The 20,615-nt window shown below is 45.6% G+C and overlaps 1 protein-coding gene and 1 long non-coding RNA gene across 3 annotated transcripts in view; one reads left to right on the top strand and one right to left on the bottom strand.

The window, feature by feature from the left end:
- The window catches only part of CSAD (cysteine sulfinic acid decarboxylase), a 31,481-nt gene that overhangs the window by 6,674 nt on the left and 4,192 nt on the right, over window positions 1-20,615 (top strand). Inside the window, exons 1-8 of one of the 2 annotated variants that reach the window (XM_030322706.1) lie at window positions 11,153-11,236; window positions 11,483-11,619; window positions 11,881-12,007; window positions 12,090-12,180; window positions 12,539-12,645; window positions 13,075-13,190; window positions 13,677-13,756; window positions 14,060-14,114. In XM_030322706.1, coding sequence (XP_030178566.1) covers window positions 11,494-11,619; window positions 11,881-12,007; window positions 12,090-12,180; window positions 12,539-12,645; window positions 13,075-13,190; window positions 13,677-13,756; window positions 14,060-14,114 — 702 coding nt within the window. In that variant the 5' untranslated portion in view covers window positions 11,153-11,236; window positions 11,483-11,493. Of the gene's footprint in view, window positions 1-11,152; window positions 11,237-11,482; window positions 11,620-11,880; window positions 12,008-12,089; window positions 12,181-12,538; window positions 12,646-13,074; window positions 13,191-13,676; window positions 13,757-14,059; window positions 14,115-20,615 lie in introns of those variants that run through there. The other variant, XM_030322708.1, reaches the window with a different exon arrangement.
- On the bottom strand, window positions 6,275-20,251 carry LOC115519040. The gene is made up of 3 exons (XR_003970376.1): window positions 20,231-20,251; window positions 13,042-13,046; window positions 6,275-6,318 (listed from the first exon to the last, which is right to left on the bottom strand). It is a non-coding gene; the product is annotated as an uncharacterized LOC115519040 (long non-coding RNA).

Genomic DNA, 20,615 nt, shown 5'->3' with positions numbered 1-20,615 from the left:
TCTTCTAAAAATGTTTATAGATACATAAAGTGTTGCCTTTTTCTGACCTGAGAGCAAGTTGCAGATATCATGCTCCTTTTCTGCTAAATGTTTCCGCATATGTAAGAATATTCTCTTGCATAACCACAATCCAGTGATCAAATTCAGGAAATTTAACACTGACCGAATACTAATATTTATGATGCCATGCACAGTTAGTTTCCACCAGTTGTTCCAATAATGGTCTTTGTGGCAGGTTTTTTCTTCCTTACCCAGGAGCCGATTTAAGTTCACACATTCCTTTTTAAATTTTTTTTTTTTTTTTTTTTTGAGAGAGAGTAGGATTGGGGGAAGAGCAGAGAGAGAGAGAGAATCCCAAGCAGGTTCGGAGCTCTGTGCTAAGCCCGACATGGCCCTTGATCTCATGACCAAGAGATCATGACCTGAACTGAAATCAGGAGTCAGACACTTAACCGCTTAACCAACTGAGCCACCCAGGTGCCCCTCAAACATTCCTTTTGATTGTAATGTCTCTATTTCTGGAACATTTCCTCAATATTTCTTTGATTTTCACGATGCTGACATTTTTGAAAATAACAAGTGACTGGGGTGCTTGGGTTGCTCAGTCAGTTAAGCGTCTGACTTGGGCTCAGGTCATGATCTCACAGTTCCTGAGTTCGAGCCCCATGTCAGAGTCTGTACTGACAGCTCAGAGCCTGGAGCCTGCTTCAGATTCTGTGTCTCCCTCTCTCTCTGCCCCTCCCCTACTCATATTATGTCTTTTTCAAAAATAAAAACATGAAAAAAAAGAGAAAATACCGAGTTAGTTATTTTGTAGAATTACACTCAATTTAGATATGCCTGTTTCCTCACCATTAAATTCAGGTTATGCATTTTTGGCAGAAATGTGACATGAGTGATGTTGAGTGCTTCTCAATGCCTTACATCAGAAGGGCTGGTATGTCAGTCTATCCCATTATTGGTGATGTTGCCTTGAATCTTGGGTGAGGTGGTCTACCAGGTTTCTCCACTAGAAGGTCATCATTTTCCCCTTAAAGTGTTTTTTTTTTTTTTTAAGGAAAGGAATTTTGCAACATAGCCCATAGGAAAAAAGTGAAGCTTTATCCAGGTTTTACTGTGATGCTGATGTTTTTGAATGAGAGAAAGATGTGACAATATTTGAGGATTAAATGAAAAAGAAAAAAAAATCAGTCGAGGATGAGGAGGCAGGAGAACAGTCAGAATCTAGATTTGAGTAACCAGTGGAAGATGGTTGCCATTCATCAAACCAGGACACCTAAGAAGAGTGTATTTGAGAGGGCTGATGTTGAGTTCAGTTTTGGAGCTACTGAGTATGAAGTGCCCATGAGACTTCTAAGTTGGGCAGGCGGCTTCCTGGACGTGGACTCAGGAGAGAGGTCTGGAATGGAGGAGCTACCAGGAGGTAGCCCAAAGCACAGATGCAGTTGTCTAGGGAGTGGTGCAGATTACAGGTAAAAGAAGCATTGGGACAGAGCCCTGAGGGACTCCAGCATTTCAGGGAGGGCCAGGGGAAGGTGAAAATGCAAAGGGAACTGAGAAACAGTTGGTGGTAATCCAATGGAGCCAGTGAAAGAAAATGTTGCTTGGATAAGGGTGATATGTGCCCATTGGATTTGGAAGTTCTTGGTGGCTTTGAAGGTGGAAGCTACGTGGTGGGCTGAGGAAAGCGTGAGAGGAGAGAAAATGAAGATGGAGTGGGGACAGCCCTTTTAGGAAGGTAGGGGGCGGCTGGAGTGGGAATGTGTGAGGTTTAAACTATTTATTTATTTATTTTTTAATGTTTATTTTTGAGATAGCACGAGTGGGGGAGGGGCAGAGAGAGAGGGAGACACAGAATCCGAAGCAGGCTCCAGGCTCCGAGCTGTCAGCACAGGGCCTGGAGCGGGGGCTTGAACCCATGAACCATGCGATCATGACCTGAGCCGAAGTCAGACACTTAACCCACTGAGCCACCCAGGCGCCCCTTGGTTTAAGGTATTTAAAATGCTGTGAGAGTGGGGCGCCTGGGTGGCGCAGTCGGTTAAGCGTCCGACTTCAGCCAGGTCACGATCTCACGGTCCGTGAGTTCGAGCCCCGCGTCCGGCTCTGGGCTGATGGCTCAGAGCCTGGAGCCTATTTCCGATTCTGTGTCTCCCTCTCTCTCTGCCCCTCCCCCGTTCATGCTCTCTCTCTGTCCCAAAAATAAATAAACGTTGATAAAATGCTGTGAGAAAGAAGTAGTAGGAAGGAGAGTTGAAGAAGTGAGGGGATAACCGAGAGGGTATCCTTGAGGGAAAAGGAGAGGAAGCGTTTAGACCAGTGGTTTCAACTTGGATATCTATAGGGCCAGGCAGGTAATGTAGATGAGTGAGGTGGGCTGGTGTGGACTGCGGTGAAACAGAAATGCAAAATTTAAGGGCCTATGTCTCATGACTTTGTGATGAGAGATTACATCTTCACCCATCGCCGTGAGCTTTGCAGCACCCCCCTGTGGGAGGAACATACATCCTCACCCCGCTGCCCTGGGGTTTGCCTTGGTCAATGGGATATGAGCAGATGTGCCATATGCCAGGTATGAGCAGAATTTTTAAGAGTCGTTGTGTGGTTTTCTCTGCCTTTTGTTCCTTTCCTTCTGCCATGAGAACATCGTGTCCCAGATAGGGGCTGTTCCATCATCCTGGGTCGTGGAATAAAGGCACGTGGGTCAGGACTAGAGCCAACCCCACCCCCAATGTAAACCATGAAAGAGAAATAAACTTCTGTTGTTGCAAGCCCGTGGGATTTTGAAGCCGTTAGTTACCACAGCAAAATTGACTAATGCAGATGTTCAACTAAAATGAAACCATTCTAAGATATCATATTGTACTCAAATTAAAAAGATTCAGAAGTTTGATAGGCATACTCTGCCACCGAGGCCAAGATCACGGGCACTTTCGTATACTGGTACCCTCCGGAAGTTGGCAATCCTTATCAAAATAACAAATGCAGATGGCTGTAATAAAAGAGATAATAGGGGCACCTGGGTGGCTCAGTCAGTTGGTCGTCCGACTTCGGCTCAGGTCATGGTCTCGCGGTCCACGAGTTCAAGCCCCGCATCAGGATCTGTGCTGACAGCTCAGAGCCTGAAGCCTGTTTCCGATTCTGTGTCTCCCTCTCTCTCTCTGCCACTCCCCCACTCACCCTCTGTCTCTCTGTCTCTGAGAAATGAATAAACCTTAAAAAAAATTTTTTTTTTAAATAAAAATAAAAAATAAAAAATAAATAAAAGAGATAATAGTAAGTCTGACAAGGATTTGGAGAAATTGGAACCCTTGTCCAATACTGATGGGAATGTAGGATGGTACTGGCACTTTGTTTTTTTTTTGTTTTTTTTATTATTTTTTTTACTTTTGTCAGATTTTTTTTTTTATTTTTTTTTATATATATGAAATTTATTGACAAATTGGTTTCCATACAACACCCAGTGCTCATCCCAAAAGGTGCCCTCCTCAATACCCATCACCCACCCTCCCCTCCCTCCCACCCCCCATCAACCCTCAGTTTGTTCTCAGTTTTTTTTTTTAAATTTAAAAATTTTTTTTTCAACGTTTTTTATTTATTTTTGGGACAGAGAGAGACAGAGCATGAACGGGGGAGGGGCAGAGAGAGAGAGAGACACAGAATCGGAAACAGGCTCCAGGCTCTGAGCCATCAGCCCAGAGCCCGACGCGGGGCTCGAACTCATGGACCGCGAGATCGTGACCTGGCTGAAGTCGGACACTTAACCGACTGCGCCACCCAGGCGCCCCTGTTCTCAGTTTTTAACAGTCTCTTATGCTTTGGCTCTCTCCCACTCTAACCTCTTTTTTTTTTTTTTTTTTCCTTCCCCTCCCCCATGGGTTCCTGTTAAGTTTCTCAGGATCCACAATAAGAGTGAAACCATGTGGTATCTGTCTTTCTCTGTATGGCTTATTTCACTTAGCATTACACTCTCCAGTTCCTCCACGTGCTACAGAAGGCCATATTTCATTTTTTCTCATTGCCACATAGTACTCCATTGTGTATATATACCACAATTTCTTTATCCATTCATCAGTTGATGGACATTTAGGCTCTTTCCATAATTTGGCTATTGTTGATAGTGCTGCTATGAACATTGGGGTACAAGTGCCCCTATGCATCAGTATTCCTGTATCCCTTGGATAAATTCCTAGCAGTGCTATTGCTGGGTCATAGGGGTAGGTCTATTTTTAATTTTCTGAGGAACCTCCACACTGCTTTCCAGAGCGGGCTGCACCAATTTGCATTCCCACCAACAGTGCAAGAGGGTTCCCGTTTCTCCACATCCTCTCCAGCATCTATAGTCTCCTGATTTGTTCATTTTGGCCACTCTGACTGGCGTGAGGTGATACCTGAGTGTGGTTTTGATTTGTATTTCCCTGATAAGGAGCGACGCTGAACATCTTTTCATGTGCCTGTTGGCCATCTGGATGTCTTCTTTAGAGAAGTGTCTATTCATGTTTTCTGCCCATTTCTTCACTGGGTTATTTGTTTTCGGGTGTGGAGTTTGGTGAGCTCTTTATAGATTTTAGATACTAGCCCTTTGTCCGATATGTCATTTGCAAATATCTTTTCCCATTCCGTTGTTTGCCTTTTAGTTTTGTTGGTTGTTTCCTTGGCTGTGCAGAAGCTTTTTATCTTCATAAGGTCCCAGTAATTCACTTTTGCTTTTAATTCCCTTGCCTTTGGGGATGGTACTGGCACTTTGGAACGCAGTTTGGTAGTTCCTCAAAAAGTGAAACACAGAGTTACTATACGACCCAGCGATTCCACTACCAGCTACGTACCCCGGAGAATTGAAAACATGTGCCCACACAAAAACCTGTACATTTATGTTCACAGCAGCGCTGTTCACAATAGCCAAAAAGTAGACACAACCCAAAGGTCCGTAAGTTGGTGAATAGATAAATAAAACGTGGTATATCCATGTGATGGATTATTTGGCTGTAAAAGGGAATGAAGTTCCGATATGTAGCCGCTATGTGCTACAAAAATGAACGAACCTTGAAAACATTATGTTCAGTAACAGAAGCCAGTCACAGAAGATCATATATTGTATGCGTCTATTTATATGAAATGTCTGGAATAAGCAAATGTGTAGAGGCAGAAAATAGGTTAGTGGTGGCTGGAGGTATAAGGGGGTGGGAAATGGAGAATGAGGAGTGACCACTGATGAGTTTCTTTTTGGGGTGATGAAAATGTTCTAGAATTAGTGATGGTGGCTGCACAATTTTGTTACCGTATATATAAAAAACACCACTGAAATGCACAATGTAAAGGGGTTTGTTTTGTGACATATAAATTATATCTCAATAAAGCTCTTCTATTTAAAAAAGAATAGGGCGCCTGGGTGGCTCAGTCGGTTAAGCATCCGACTTTGGCTCAGATCATGATCTCGCGATATGAGAGTTTGAGCCCTGCATTGGGCTTGCACTGACAGTGCAGAGCCTGCTTGAGATCTTCTCTCTCACTCTCTCCACCCCTCCCCCACTTGCACACTCTCTCTCTCTCTCTCTCTCTCTCTCTCTCTCTCTCAAAATAAATAAACTTAAAAAAAGAATATAGAAGTTCTATATATGCTGATAAAAGGTCACCTACATATTGTTAACTGAAAGAAAACAAGATACAAATCAGTGATTATATGCTATCATTTGTGTGAAAAGAGAGAAAGTAAGAATACATAGTCACATTTGTTAGTATTTACAGTAAAAACTCTGAAAGATTACCCAAGAAACTATTAAAAATGGTTACCTGTGGGAGCGGAAGGGGGAATGGGGCACATGGAATGGTTGGGAATTAGACTTTTCACTATTAATATTTTTTATATATTTTGATTTTTGAACTACCTGAATATAGTGCTTACTCAAAAATAAAAATCGGAAAGAAAGCATGAATGCAAAACTGCAATAATAATAAAGGGTCAACTCCAACTACAGATGATTGCCAGGCCTTCTGATTTTTTTCACGAGGAGCTGGAAGTTATAGTATTGTCAATCACTTTTCAAAGTTTTAAAACAGGGGCACCTCGCTGGGTCAGTTGGCAGAGCATGTGGCTCTTGATCTTGGGGTCGTGAATTCGAGCCCCACATTGGGCCTAGAGATTATGTAAACAAACAAACAAAACATACTATACAAGCCAAACAAAACCACCTCTGTGCATGAGAGTTGGCTCACCAGTGACCTTGCTTAGACTGTGAGCTTCATGACAGAGCTATGGCATTTCCATCCCCCACCCTTTTAATTAAGTAAGCACTATGCCCAACATGGGGCTTGAACTCACTGACTGAGCCAGCCAGGTTCCCCTAGGGCTATGGTCTTTTGCTCTCTATTATACCTCTAGCGGCCACCAAAGTGCTTGGTACGTACTAGATACTGAACAAATACTGAAAGAAGGAAGGGAGGAAGAGAAGGAGGAAGTTGGAGGCGGTGGGGAGGGGGGGAGGTATCCAGAGGGCAGATAACACAAAACTGAGTGCTTTTATCCTCTGAATATGGTTACTGCCTTCATTACAGTCCCTGGGATTCCCTTCACCTCTCTCCTGTGTTGGAGGTATTTGATTTGGTCTGATTCTCCTGTCTTTTGTCTATGACCTGGTTTTGGTGTATTTGTTTGTTTTGTTTTATCTCTGGAAGTCTTCAGATCCCCCATTGTTCTAAAATAATATTGTAATCTGTCTTTGTTTTGGTCATTCAGTGGATTCTTTTAATCTATCTTTCTGTTCTGGGGCGCCTGGGTGGCTCAGTCAGTTGAGCATCTGACTTCAGCTCAGGTCATGATCTCACAGTTCGTGGGTTTGTGCCCTGCATCAGGCTCACCACTTGCTCAGAGCCTGGAGCCTGCTTCAGCTTCCGTGTCTCCTTCTGTCTCTCTATCCCTCCCCTGCTCATGCTTTGTCTCACTTTCTTTCTCAAAAATAAATAAATGTAAAAAAAAAATTTAATCTATCTTTCTGTTCTTTACAGATGTCTTTGATTTCCTTCCTCCTTTTCTCCCCCCATCTATTTCTGAAACTTTTATTACTCGACTATTGGGCCTTCTGCATTGATCTAAAGTTCTTTTCTTTATCCATCTCTTTATATTTTTATCTTTCTGTGTGATTTTCTTGGCTTCCTTTTATTTCTAATTTTTCATTTCGGTTGTCATATTTTTAAAATCCTAGAGCTTCTTCATGTTCTCTGAGTATTCCTTTTTGAGGGCGACCTATTTTTTAATGAATGCAATATCTTCTTGAAATTTTGAGGCTTTCTTCTCCCTGCATTTCTCTTCTTCCACCAAATGCCTTTTTTCAGTTTGTCTTTTTACGTCTGTGGTTCAGGTTAGGGGCTTTTCTCAAGGGTCTGGTAACTCTGGCTGGCTGGCCGCGTCCCATCGAAGAGGGAGGCACTCAGGCATATTAGAAGGCCCAAGTGCATGGGTAGGCCATATTGACTTGTGGGCACCACTGACCGGGTGATCAGGTGAAGACTGAGATAAGAGCGTCAGGAGGTCTTTTCTCTGGGGCTATCAAGGTCAGTTTCTCTGGAGAGGAATCCTCTAGTCTCCTGGCCCTAGAAGGCTCACCCCTGGCCACTGGTTCTGAATGCTGGTTAGAAGGAAGGAGCTGATGTGATAGTCACTTCCTTCTCACCCTCCTCCACTCAGTGCAATGCCTCATACTCACCTGCTGTGCTTCCCTGGCCTCCCTAAGTCCCACCCTACCTGTTTCATTTTCTCTAGAAAACAAATCTTTTGCTTTCTTTGGAAGTAGGGGGAAAGAAGGAGAGTTTCCCAGCTGAACAGGTTGGGGGAGGAGAGTGCGGGTTTAACTGTTCGTTACACAAACTTACACAACTCCTTCCTGCCTTCCAAGATGGCTGGTGTTTTTAATTCCTGAGCCCTTCTGGGCTTCTGCCCCAAGAACCAGTTCGTTTCCCATTGGCATGGCCTTCTGCGGACACACTGGTTTGACTTTCTGCCATTTGCTAAACCAGTTACCACTTCTCATCTGCTTTCTATCGTCTATGATTAATGACATCTCTCACCTCTTGTCTCTCTTCTCATTTGCTTTATTCTCCCGGCTTTAAAATTTCACTGATGCAATTTTAGCAGTTTCAGGAAGGAAGAGCGGTAAACGTAGGTGTTTAACCTGCTGTGTTTAATTGGAATGAGCACAGAGACCATGAATTTGTAGTGATGTCGATTTGAATGGTTGGGTGGCTTTTACTAGCAGAATCCAGTAGTCCTGGTGGATTTGGTAAGAGAAGGACTGGCCAATTGGATTGGGGTTTCACTGGGTGGATTTGGTGGAAGCACCAAAGGGCCGGGGAGTTGAGGATTTTGCACAAAGAGTGGTTGAAACGACAGAACATACAATCTGGGTTGCAAAAGTGAAAGGAATACAGGTGTGGGAGTTGATGGTTAGAGGAGTCAATGGACTAGAGATCCCATGAAATTGGAAGAAACTTGTGAATTTTTTAACAAACGCTACTTGTTCCTACCACCATCTTCTCAGCTAGGGGCTAAGGCCCTATTCCTAACTCCATTCATGTTTCTTTGCTTTTGTCCTTCTTCCTTTTAAAAAGAAAAACTCTTTGCAGGCAGGGGCCCTTCCCTCTCTAAGGTTCCCAGGGCAGGATTGCGTATGGGGAACAAGGGTAGTGATGTCTCATCTCCCTGTTTATCCCTGGAGGAAACTGGGAGTGCTAGAGCCCTCACCTCCAGTTTTCATTTCTGAGCCATGACTGAGGTGGAATGGGTAAAGCAGGTGCTGGGAAGGCGGCCACACACAGTCTTCCCTGTAGACCCTCTCTTACGAGCTTTGGGAAAAGCCTCCCTCCTGGCAGGGGTGTCTCGTTGCTCACCAGCTGTTCCCTCCTTACAAACCTGGCAACCTGTTTTCTACCCACACTGAGCTCCTGTGAACACCAGTAGATGCCTTGGGGGTTCTGTCTTGAAAACCCCTTATTTTACAGAAACTGAGGCCCTGAAGCATTCTCACTTCTGGCCCAGTGGTCTTTGCACCACAGCAAACTCAGTGCCCGAGAGAGCCGCGTGAGAGGCAATCGAGCATAATGGTTAGGAGCAGGGGCCTCAGAGCCTGACACACGTGGGTTCAGACCCAGCTTGGCCACATGCCGGCTGCGTGGTCTCAACAAGTGATATACATAGTACCTCTGGAATCTTAGAGGTACCTCTTCCTCACCTTTAAATGTTGGTAATAGGGGCACCTGGGTGTCTCATTTGGTCAAGGGTCTGATTTTGGCTCAGGCCATGATCTCACTGCTTGTGGGTTCGAGCCCTGTGTCGGGCTCTGTGTTGACAGCTCAGAGCCTGAAGCCTGCTTTAGATTCTGTGTCTCCTTCTCTCTCTCTGTCCCTACCCCCCTCTCAAAAATAAACATTAAAAAAAATTTAAATGTGGGTAATAAACGTACCCTGAACAGTTGCAAAGATGATGATAATACATATTAAGTACAGAGTGTGGCATGTAGTAAGTGCTGTCTTTCTCTGCTTCTCTCCCTCAAGTCTCTCCACCCAAACACCCCACAGCTGCCACCTGTCAGGAGAGCTAAAGTGACATTGATGAAGGATTGACTCTTTCATTCGCAAGGCCTGGGTCAGCTCTCCTATTTTCCCCAAACCCAGTCTGCTGAGGGAAAGTTTAAGGGTGGGACCACTACGGTCCCTTGAACCTGTGTTTTTCAACTAGTGCGGGGTTCCAGCAGCTGTTGACAGATTATATCAGAGCAGCCCACTTTGAGGAAGGTTCCTCTTCACGTTTCCTGGATCCTCTCGCCCCCTCATTTGGGGCGAGGGTTCCTAAGCCTTGGATTTCCCCTCTCTCCTTGACCATCTCTCCGAACATTCTCTCCCATGGGGAATGGAGCCCATCACAAGGCTTTAGCTGTACCCTGACTCTTGAATCTGCTTTCTGTTCTAGCAGTTCATCAGCACTTTGGGCTGACCTCCTCATTCCTCTATCCTTTCCTACCCACGCCACCCTTAGTCAAATGTGGATCACTTCTTGCCTGGTTTACAGCAACGCCCTGTTAATTCTGCAATCCTGTGCCATATACTGGTCTTCTGAGCGTCACTTTCATCACATTATTCCATGCCACAGAGTCTTTCAATGGCCTCCTGTTTTCTGCAGGATAAAATCCAGATCCTTGGGCCTAGGTGGCACTCAAGCCTCCCCATAATCATGCAGCCCTGCCCACCCTGCCTTTGCTCCCATATCATCTTTGCAGACCTCCCTCCAGCCAGCCTGGCGCCTTCACTGACCTTCCATACTCTTTTCCCATGTTAGCTCATGGCAGCCCCCTGTCCCCGAATGCCTCTCCCCACCCCCAACCCCACTTTCGCCAATCCCATTTCTTCTGCCCACTTTCAAGATTCAGCCCCAGTCCCACTACACATCTTCCCCAGCCTTCAGCCTCCACCCATCTCCTCTTTTCCTCAATAGCCCTTGGGGGCCGCATCCAGCCTGCCCTGGGCTGTGACTGTTGCAGGTGCATCTGTGTCCTCCCAGCAGACGGGGACTTTCTCAGTCCCCAGCACCCTGTCGTGAACACAGTTGGTGCTCACTTCAAACAACTGCTTTCTGTGTATTGAGCACTCTCAGCCTGCGGGGCACAGGATGACACTTGTTTAACAAAATGCTTCCTCAACATAACCCCTTTTTCCCAGCTCTAGGAGAGGACTTTGGAAATCAGGATGGGTCTGAAAAGCCTCTGGGAGTTGGGATGCAAAAAGATAAACCATTTCACCTCCACCTCTCTCTCTCTCTCTCTCTCTCTCTCAGGCTCCCTCCCCCTCGGTCTCCAGGGTCACCTGCGGCGGTTTCCTGCCCCGGCTGCCCTCATCTCCCTGCTGAACATTCCCCACGTCCTCCCTGTGGTCGTGGTGGTCGCAGCCAGGTCCCACTTCAGCCCTGTCATTCTCTAGTCCTGCTGGCTGTTCTCTTAACCCTGATGTTAATGTTTTTGCTTTCATCTCATCTCCCCCTTCTTCATGTTAGCTAATGATTATTCAGGGACTTAACCCGCTGTCCCTGTCCCAAATCTGTAAGTTCTCTTAGGGGCAAGGGTCATGAGAGTGATCTCATGGTCATGTGACTGCTGCCTATACGTCACCCCCTCTGCTGTCCTGGTCCTAACACTCTCAAAGTTAGTTGTGTGCCCTGCCTCTGGCTCACCTGAACGGAGACCTGAGTGGAAAGGTACGCCTCTCATCTTTGCCTTGCGTGGGCAGTGGCCACGAGTTTCCACCTGCTCACCACTAACTTTCCTGCTGTTGCTACTGACTTTCTCCCTGGGCCCTCACTTGCCCTTGTCTGTACAGTGAAGGCTGGGACTGGGCTGCAGGACTCGGGCCATAGGCCTGTTATGGGGGTTGGGATTCTCGCTGGTCAGTTCCAGGTGGAGTACACAGGCTGAGTAGGGAATAACTCCTGCTTTGCTCACAGATTTTATCCTGATGGCTGACTCGAAACCACTCTTTTCCCTTGATGGGGACCCGGTGGCTGCCGAAGCCTTGCTCCGGGATGTGTTTGGGATTGTGGTGGATGAGGTCATTCGGAAAGGGACCAGTGCTTCGGAGAAGGTGGGTCCTTTCCCCCTCCTCCTGCCGCGCACCACACCTGGCTCAGAAATGTCCTCCTCCCACCAGGCTTCTCCCCAGAATTCATCACTGTCTCACTGGGTGCCTCAGGGATTCTATCCTGGGTCACACCGTCTTTACCCTGGTTCATGAGTTGCTTTGGAAATATTTCTAACTCGTTTTCAGTGCAAGTTGAAATGTGGCTCGGGCAGCCAGTCGCTGGAGTGTCCACGGGCCCCCAGAATCCCCTGCTTCTCTTGCTAGGTCTGCGAGTGGAAGGAACCAGAGGAGCTGAAGCGGCTTCTGGATCTGGAGTTGCGCAGCCAGGGCGAGGCACCAGAGCAGATCCTGGCGCGGTGCCGGGCGGTGATCCGCTATAGCGTGAAGACCTGTGGGTCCTGGGTCGTGGCGGGAGGAGTGGCCGGAGTTCGCCCCAGCAACTCCACTCTGAGCTCCCCGCCCCCCTTGTCCAGGTCACCCGCACTTCTTCAACCAGCTCTTCTCAGGGTTGGATCCCCACTCTCTGGCCGGGCGCGTTATCACTGAGAGCCTCAACACCAGCCAGTGAGTCTTCCCAAGGCCGCTTCCCCAACCCTCCAAAGGATTGGGTTTCGGGGAGACATAGCCCTGGGGGAAGGAGGAGAATGGTTTTGCTCCCCACCCCCTGCCCCCTGTTTTCTGGCATCTCTACTGGCAGTTTTTCTCCTTGTACCCTTTGGGCTCCCTTTCTCCCAGCTTTCGCATGCCTCCTGACCCCAGTTTTTCCTCTTTCTTGCTTCTCTGGCTCTTTGTCACCAGCTCATTCCTCCCTTTGGACCTTTCCTCACTCAGTGTCTCCACCTCCTTTTTCTACTCCTCTGAGAGTCTGACCTGGCCAGCCCTCCCTCCTCTTTTCCCTTCTCATCCCTCCCTCTCCTGGCAGGTACACTTATGAAATTGCCCCGGTGTTCGTACTCATGGAAGAAGAGGTGCTGAAGAAACTCCGGGCCCTGGTGGGCTGGAGCTCTGGGGATGGGGTCTTCTGCCCTGGTATGTGAGAAGGAGGAAGCTTCTCTCTGGCCTTTTTGAGGGTTCCTCCTCTCCCACTATTCTCATGCTCTGTGCAGGGAGGGGTGACTCCTCCTTGTTTCCTCTCCAGCTGGGCTTGGGCCAGACCAGAGAGAAGCTGCCCAGTCCTCTGTATCCTCATGTTTGCCAAACAGTCCATGGGATCAGCACTCCAGTGCCTGCTCTGGGGAGGGGAGGCACCGTCCCGGGTCAGCCCAGGACGTGGAGGGGAGTAGTCAGGGGGATCTGCGGATCCTGGGGCTGTTCTGTGTTGTCAGCAGGCCATTTGCAGAGCCCTGGGAGCCAGTGTCTCGTGCTTCTTTGATCAGTTCTCCTGGGTGGAGAGGTCAGGGGCAGCAAGCTCCAGTTTTGACCCACTGCTCCTCCCTCTTGCCACTCTCCCTGTGACAGGTGGCTCCATCTCCAACATGTATGCCATGAACCTGGCCCGCTATCAGCGCTACCCGGATTGCAAGCAGAGGGGCCTCCAGGGACTGCCACCCCTGGTACTCTTCACATCAAAGGAGGTGGGAAGAGGTTCAGACCTACCCTGGGCCTCCTGATTCTAATCTTCAGCCAGCTGAGTCAGCCTGCCCAGACCCATCTCTTCTGGGGCCAGCCTGCCCCCAGGCAGAGGTGCTCCCTTCCAATCAAGGGGCTGAGTAAAGGCTTCCGTTCACCTTGCCTTCTGTCTGAAGGTAGCGAAGGGACAGTGAGTGCAGCGGACATAGTCCACACCCTTTCTACTCAGAGTGTGGTCTGTGGACCAGCAGAATCAGGATCACCTGGGAGCTTGTCCGAAATGCTGGATCTCAGGCCCCAGCCCAGACATACTGAATCTGAATCTGCATTGGAACCAGACACCCTGGTGATCTGTGGACACAGGAACGTTTGAGAAGCCCCAGTCTACGGGGTCTCATCTACTGGGGCTCGCACATTTACCAGTCTCTCCCTTCCCCATCCTCCCTGCCCTCTTGCCCCCAGCCTAATCCGCCCTCTGCCTTTCTCCACAGTGTCATTACTCCATTAAGAAGGGAGCTGCTTTTCTGGGACTTGGCACCGACAGTGTCTGGATAGTCAAGACAGATGAGAGGTGAAGGTCCTTCCGTTCACATGGCTCAGACCCAGCGTGGCACAGTGTACCTTCCTGCTGCCAGAAGTTCTGGGCTCAGGCCCATGCCCCAAGTGGGCTTTTCTCCCCGCTGTTCCTACAGAATTGCCACTTCTGTCTACCAGTGTCTCTAGCCCTGTCCCCTGAGATCCTCTCACTCCCCTTAGGGAAAGATCAACATTGTGGCCTCTGCATAGTGAACCCCACATTACCCTGTTCTCAACAGGTCTGCCTCCTAGCTGAGAAAACCCAATACTTCTTTACCCACTCAGTTTTCTTTTCCAGAGGGAAAATGATGCCTGAAGATCTGGAGAGGCAGATCAGTCTGGCTGAGGCTGAGGTGAGTGAGTAAGGGGCGCTGGGACAGTGGAGCAGAACCCCTTGGTCTTTTCTTGGAAGCTTCTCTGGGCTCTCCCTACTGAAGGCACTGTTCTTTCCTCTTCTTCTTCTTTTTTTTTTTTTTTAATTTTTTTTAACATTTATTTATTTTTGAGACAGAGAGAGACAGTTCATGAACAGGGGAGGGGCAGAGAGAGAGGGAGACACAGAATCTGAAACGGGCTCCAGGCTCTGAGCTGTCAGCACAGAGCCCGATGCGGGGCTCGAACTTACGGACCGTGAGATCATGACCTGAGCCGAAGTCGGACGCTTAACCGACCAAGCCACCCAGGCACCCCTGTTCTTTCCTCTTCTTGACCTCGGTGCCCATCTCCCCCATGGGCTAAAGTGATCAGTAGGGGCGAGGACACTCTGTGCTGCTCTCAGGGACTTTGCCGAGACCCATAGGCAGGACTGGACCCGAAGAGACAGGAGCAGGCCTGAGTCACTGAGTGGAGTTTCCAGGGTGGCACCAGAAGGAAGATGCTGGGGACCTAAGTGCAGCGTGGAAGGTTTCTGTGAGCTGGGAGGCTCTGTGCAGGGAGAAGCCCAGGAAGCTGTGGCGGCCAGCGGTGAGGCTTGTGCCAGCTCTGAGCAGTGGGAAATGTGGAGGCCCCAGCACTCCCCGCTGACTGGGGGCCCGTGTGAATCACTGCAGCCACCTTGGAGGGCATTTTGGCACTTTCTATAAAAAAAATTTTTTTTTTCTATTTGGAGGGGTTTTTAATTTTGTTTTTGTTGGTTTTCTATTCTAATAACTACGTAGTGATATCATTTTGTGATCGAGTTTCCTTAAGAAATAATGACGTTGAGTATCTTTTAAAGTGCTTCTTGGGGTGCCTGGGTGGCTCAGTCGGTTAAGCGGCCGACTTCGGCTCAGGTCACGATCTCGCGGTCCGTGAGTTCGAGCCCTGCGTCGGGCTCTGGGCTGACAGCTCAGAGCCTGGAGCCTGTTTCAGATTCTGTGTCCCCCTCTCTCTGACCCTGCCCTGTTCATGCTCTGTCTCTCTCTGTCTCAAAAATAAATAAAAACGTTAAAAAAAATTAAAAAAAAATAAATAAAGTGCTTCTTTGCTCTCTTTATAGCTTCTTGGTAAGTTGAGCGTTCAAACGCTTTGCCCATGCATGGACATACATATATTTTTTTTAATTGAGTATAGGTGACACACAATGTTCCACTCGTTTTAAGTGTACGATGCAGTGATTTGACGAGTTTGTGTTAGGCTGTACTCACAAGTGTAGCTACCATCTGTCACCGTAACAACACTATTACAGTGTCATTGACTAGATTCCCTATGCTCTGCCTTGTGGCACTGTCTCTACAAATTTTGTTATACTTTATTTTTTATTAAAATTTTTTTTTAATTTAAAAATATTTTTAAAAAAGAGAGAGAGACACACACACACGAATGTGAGTGGGGGAAGGGCAGAGAGCGAGGGAGACACAGAATCTGCAACCGGCTCCATGGGCTGAGCTGTCAGCACAGAGCCTGACGCAAGGCTTGAACTCAAGGATGGTGAGATCATGATCTGACTCGAAGTCAGACGCTTAACTGACTGAGCCACCCAGGCACCCCTGCAATTCAATGGTTTTTAACAGAGTTGTGCAACATTCACTACAATAGATGTTAGCACATTTTCATCACCCTAAAAAGAAACCTTGCCCCCTTTTAGCCATCAATCCCGTTTTCCCCAAACCTCCTACTAGGCAACACTAAGCTCCTCTGTGTCTCTGTGAATTTGCCTATTCTGGATTTCTCGTGGAAATGGACTTACACTATGCACGGTCTTTTGTGATGAACTTCTTTTACTTGGCACCCCGTCTTCAAGGTTCATCCTTGTTGTGGCGTGTGTCGGTACTTCATTCTTTTGATTGCTGGATAATATTCCATTGTATGGAATAGACCACATTTCGCTTATCTGCTCATCAGTTGATGGACACTTGGGTTGTTTCCACTTTTTGGCTATGACGAGTAATCCTGCTCCGAACATTTGTGTACAAGTTTTTGCATGAACATACGTTTACATTTCTCTCGGTTATGTACCGGGAGCAGAATTGCTGAGTCATACAGTAACTCTGTATTTAACTTTTGAGGAGCCTCCAGACTGTTTTTCAAAGTGGCTACACCAGTTTTTCAAAGTGGCTACACCAGCTGTCCTACCAGCAGGGTGTGAGTGTTCCAGTTTCTCCACATCCTCAACAACACTTGTTATTTCTCTCTTTTTTTGCCTCATTTGTTTAAATTTAAGTATAATTAACAGCGTTATATTACTGTGAGGTGTACAACGTAGTGATTCAACAATTGTATACATTACTCAGTGCTTACAACAATAAGTGCAGTCACCATCTGTCACCATGCATTATTACAATATTGTTGACTGTATTGCCTATGCTGTGTTTTCATCTCCATGACTTCTTTATTTTATTACTGGAAGTTTGTACCTCTGAATCCCCTTTATCTATTTCACCCATGTCTCCACCCACCTTCCTTCTGGCCGCCACCAGTTTGTTTTCTGTATTTAAGAGTCCCTTTCTTTTCTCTTCTTTGCTTTGCTTTTCTTTTTTCTCTTTTCTTTTCTTTATTTAAAAAAAATTTTTTTAATGTTTTATTTATTTTTGAGGTAGAGAGAGACAGAGCATGAGCAGGGGAGGGGCACAGAGAGAGAGAGGGAGACACAGAACCTGAAGCAGGCTCCAGGCTCTCAGCTGTCAGCACAGAGTCTGATGCGGGGCTCGAACTTGTCAAACTGCGAGATCATGACCTGAGCCAAAGTCAGATGCTCAACCAACTGAGCCACCCAGGCGCCCCTTTTCTTTTCTTTCTTTTCTTTTCTTTTCTTTTCTTTTCTTTTCTTTTCTTTTCTTTTCTTTTCTTTTTTCTTCTCTTCTCTTCTCTTCTCTTTCTTTTCTTTTCCTCTTCTTTCTTTCTTTTGGTTTTTTTTTTTTAGATCCCACATATAAATGAAATCGTATGGTATTTGTCTTTTCTATCTGACTTATTTCACTTAGCATTGTACCTTCTACATCCATCCCCATTGTGCTAATGGCAAGATCTCTATGTATCTTTTTGATTCTAGCCTTTCTGAGAGGTATGAGTGGTATCTCATTGTGGTTTTTATTTGCATTTACCTGATGATTTATGATGTTAAGCATCTTTTCATGTGTCTGTTGGCCATCTGCTTGTCTTCTTTGAAAAAAATGTCTATTCAGGTCCTCTGCCCAAATGTAATTTAATTAATTATTATTATTATTATTATTATTATTATTATTATTTTGTTTATTTAGAGAGAGAGAGAGAGAGAGAGAGAGAGCGCGCAAGTGCAGTGGTGGGGGAAAGGGCAGAGGCAGAGGGAGAAAGAGGATCCTAAGCAGGCTCCTTGCTTAGTGCAGAACCCGATGTGGGGCTTGATCCCACGGCCCTGGGATCATGACCCGAATGGAAATCTCAAGAGTTGAACACTCAACTGACTGAGCTGCCCAGGCACCCCTATGATTTCATTTCTAAGTACTCTCTACACCCAATGTGGGGCTTGAACTTACAACCCCTAGATCAAGAATTGCATGCTCTACTGACTTAGCCAGCCAGGTGCCCCCACTGCCCATTAAAAAAAAAAAAAGTTCTTTTTAATGTTTATTATTATTATTTTTTTTTTGAGAGAGAAAGCATGTGCAGGGGAGAGGCAGAGAGAGAGAGAGAGAGAGAGAGAGAGAGAGAGAGAGAAAGAGAGAATCCCAAGCAAGCTCTGAGCTGACAGCAGTGAGCCCAACGTAGGGCTCAAACCCACAACCCACGAGATAATGACCTAAGCTGAAGTCAGACACTCCACTGACTGAGCTACCCAGGCACCCCTGCCCATTATTTAATTGGTTTATTTGTGTGTTTGTTTTTTATTTTTTACTTTCTCTTTTTGATTTTAGTGGGTGTGAAGTGTTATCTCCCTGTGGTTTTGATTTGCATTTCCCTGATGACTAATGATGTTGAGCATTTTGCCACATACTTATTGGCCATTTGTAGAACTTCTTTGGAGAAGTGTCTATTTGTATCCTTTGCTCAGTTTTTAATTAGGTTGTCTTTTGTTTTTCAGTTGTAAGCGTTCTTCATCTGTTCTAGATAGAAGTCCCTTATCAGATATGTGACTTGCAAATAGCTTCTTCCATCTTGTGGGTTATCTTGCCACCTCCTTGATGGTGTCCTTTGAAGCCAGAAGTTTTAGATTTTGATGGGGTCCAATTTATCTAATTTTTCTTTGGTTGCTTGTGCTTTTGGTGTCATGTATACAAAAGCTTTGTCTAACCCAAGCTCATGAAGAGTTATTCCTATATTTTCATCTAGGAGTTATAAATTTGTTTTTATTTTTATTTTTGGCATGCCCACCTGAGTTTTACATTTTTTAAGACTTAAAAAATACTTTTTAAATGTTTATTTATTTTTGAAAAAGAGGAAGACAGAGAGAGTAAGTGGGGGAGGGGCGGAGAGAGAGGGAGACCCAGAATTTGAAGTGGGCTCCAGGCTCAGAGCTGTCAGCACAGTGTCCGACGTGGGGCTCAAACTCAGGAACGGTGAGATGATGACCTGAACCGAAGATGGACGCTTAACTGACGGAGCGATCCAGGCGCCTCAAGTTTTGTGTGTGTGTTTTTTTTTTTTTAAGTTCTACACCCAATGTGGGGCTTGAACTCATGACCTTGAGATCAAGAGATGCGTGCGCTACTGGCTGAGCCAGCCAGGCACCCCAGGAGTTTTATATTTTTAACTTTTACATTTAGTTCTATAATTTATTATGAGTTAATTTTTATGTATGACAACAATTTCTTTTGCATGTGGATATCCAGTTGTCCCAGCATCATTTGTTGAAAAGAATATTTTTTCCCCAACTCAGTATCTTGACATCCTTGATGAAAATCAGTTGACCTTAGTAAATGTGAGGTGGTATTTCCAGATTCTCAGTTCTGTTCCATTGATCTGCACGTCTATACTATAGACCACATTGCCTTGACTGACGTGGCTTTGTAGTAAGTTTTGAAATGAAGATGGGTGAGCCCTCCAACTTTGTTCTTTTTCCAGATGGTTTTGGCTATTCTGGGTCCCTTAAATTTCCACATGCATTTTAGGATCAGCTTGTCAATTTCTGCTAAGAAGCCAACTGGGATTTTGATAGGGATTATGTTCAATTAGTAGATCTATGAACATGGGATATCTTTCCATTTAGATATTCTTTGGTTTCTTTCAACAATGCTTTGTAGTTTTCAGAGTATATGTTTTGTACTACTTTTTAAAATTTATTCCTAAGTATTTTTTCCTCTTAGTGTTATAAGTGAAATTGCTTTCTTAATTTTATTTTTGGATTGTTCATTGAAAATATATAAAAATACAGATGACTTTTTAATATTGATCTTATACCCTGAAAACTTGCTGAATTCATTTATTAATAGTTTTTTTTAGTGGATTCCTTAGGACTTTCTAGATACAATATTATGTTATTTGTAAGTAGAGATAGTTTTGCTTTTTTCCCTTCTAATCTGGATGCTTTTTATTTTATTTTCTTACCTAATTGCCCTGCTAGACCCTCAGTATAATGTTGAATACAAGTGGGGAGAGTGGACATCCTTGTCTTGTTCCTGATCATGGGGGGAAGGCTTTCAGTCTTTTAGCATTGAGTACGATGTTAGCTGGGGTTTTTTTGTAGTTGCCCTCTATTAGGTTGAGAACATTCCTGTCACCTTCTAGTTTGTTGAGTAGTTTTATCAAGCAGGAGTGTTGGATTTTGCCGAATGTTTTTCTGTGTCTATTGAGATGTATTTTTTTCCTTTATTTTGTTGATACTTGTATTACATTAATTGGTTTTTTGGGTGCTACTCTGAGCTTGCACTCCTGGGACAAATCAATTTTGTCATAATGTATAATTTTTTATAGGTTGCTGATTTTTTTAATGTTTTTAAATTTATTTTTGGGAGAGAGAGAGTGCGTGGGAGGGGCAGAGAGAGAGGGAGACCGAGGATCCAAAGCAGGCTCCGTGCTGATGGCAGAGAGCCTCATGTGAGGCTCGAACTCATGAACTGCAAGATCATGATCCGACCTGAAATCAAGAGTCAGATGCCTAACTGACTGAACCACCCAGGTGCCCCTTATATATACATTGCTGATTTTGATTAGCTAGCGTTTTGTAGGTCTTGTGTCTATATTCAAAGAGATATCACCTGTGGTTTTCTTGTGATGTTTTATATGGTTTTGGTAACAGGATGAATTCAGAAGTGTTCCTCTTCTGTTTTTTGGACTTTTTGTGAAGAACTGGTATCAGTTCTTTTTCAGATGTTTTATAGAATTCATCAGTGAAGCCATATAGGCCTGGGCTTTTCTTGGTGGTATTTTTTTAAAATAGAAATTCAGGGGCGCCTAGATGGCTCAATCAGTTGAGTGTCCAACTTCGGCTCAAGTCGTGATCTCGCGGTCTGTGAGTTTGA

This window comes from Lynx canadensis, chromosome B4 (assembly GCF_007474595.2).
Source record: "Lynx canadensis isolate LIC74 chromosome B4, mLynCan4.pri.v2, whole genome shotgun sequence".
In the NCBI taxonomy this organism is placed as follows: Eukaryota; Metazoa; Chordata; class Mammalia; order Carnivora; family Felidae; genus Lynx; species Lynx canadensis.
Note: the sequence above shows the minus strand (reverse complement) of the source record. Positions and strands in the feature narration are given on the sequence as shown.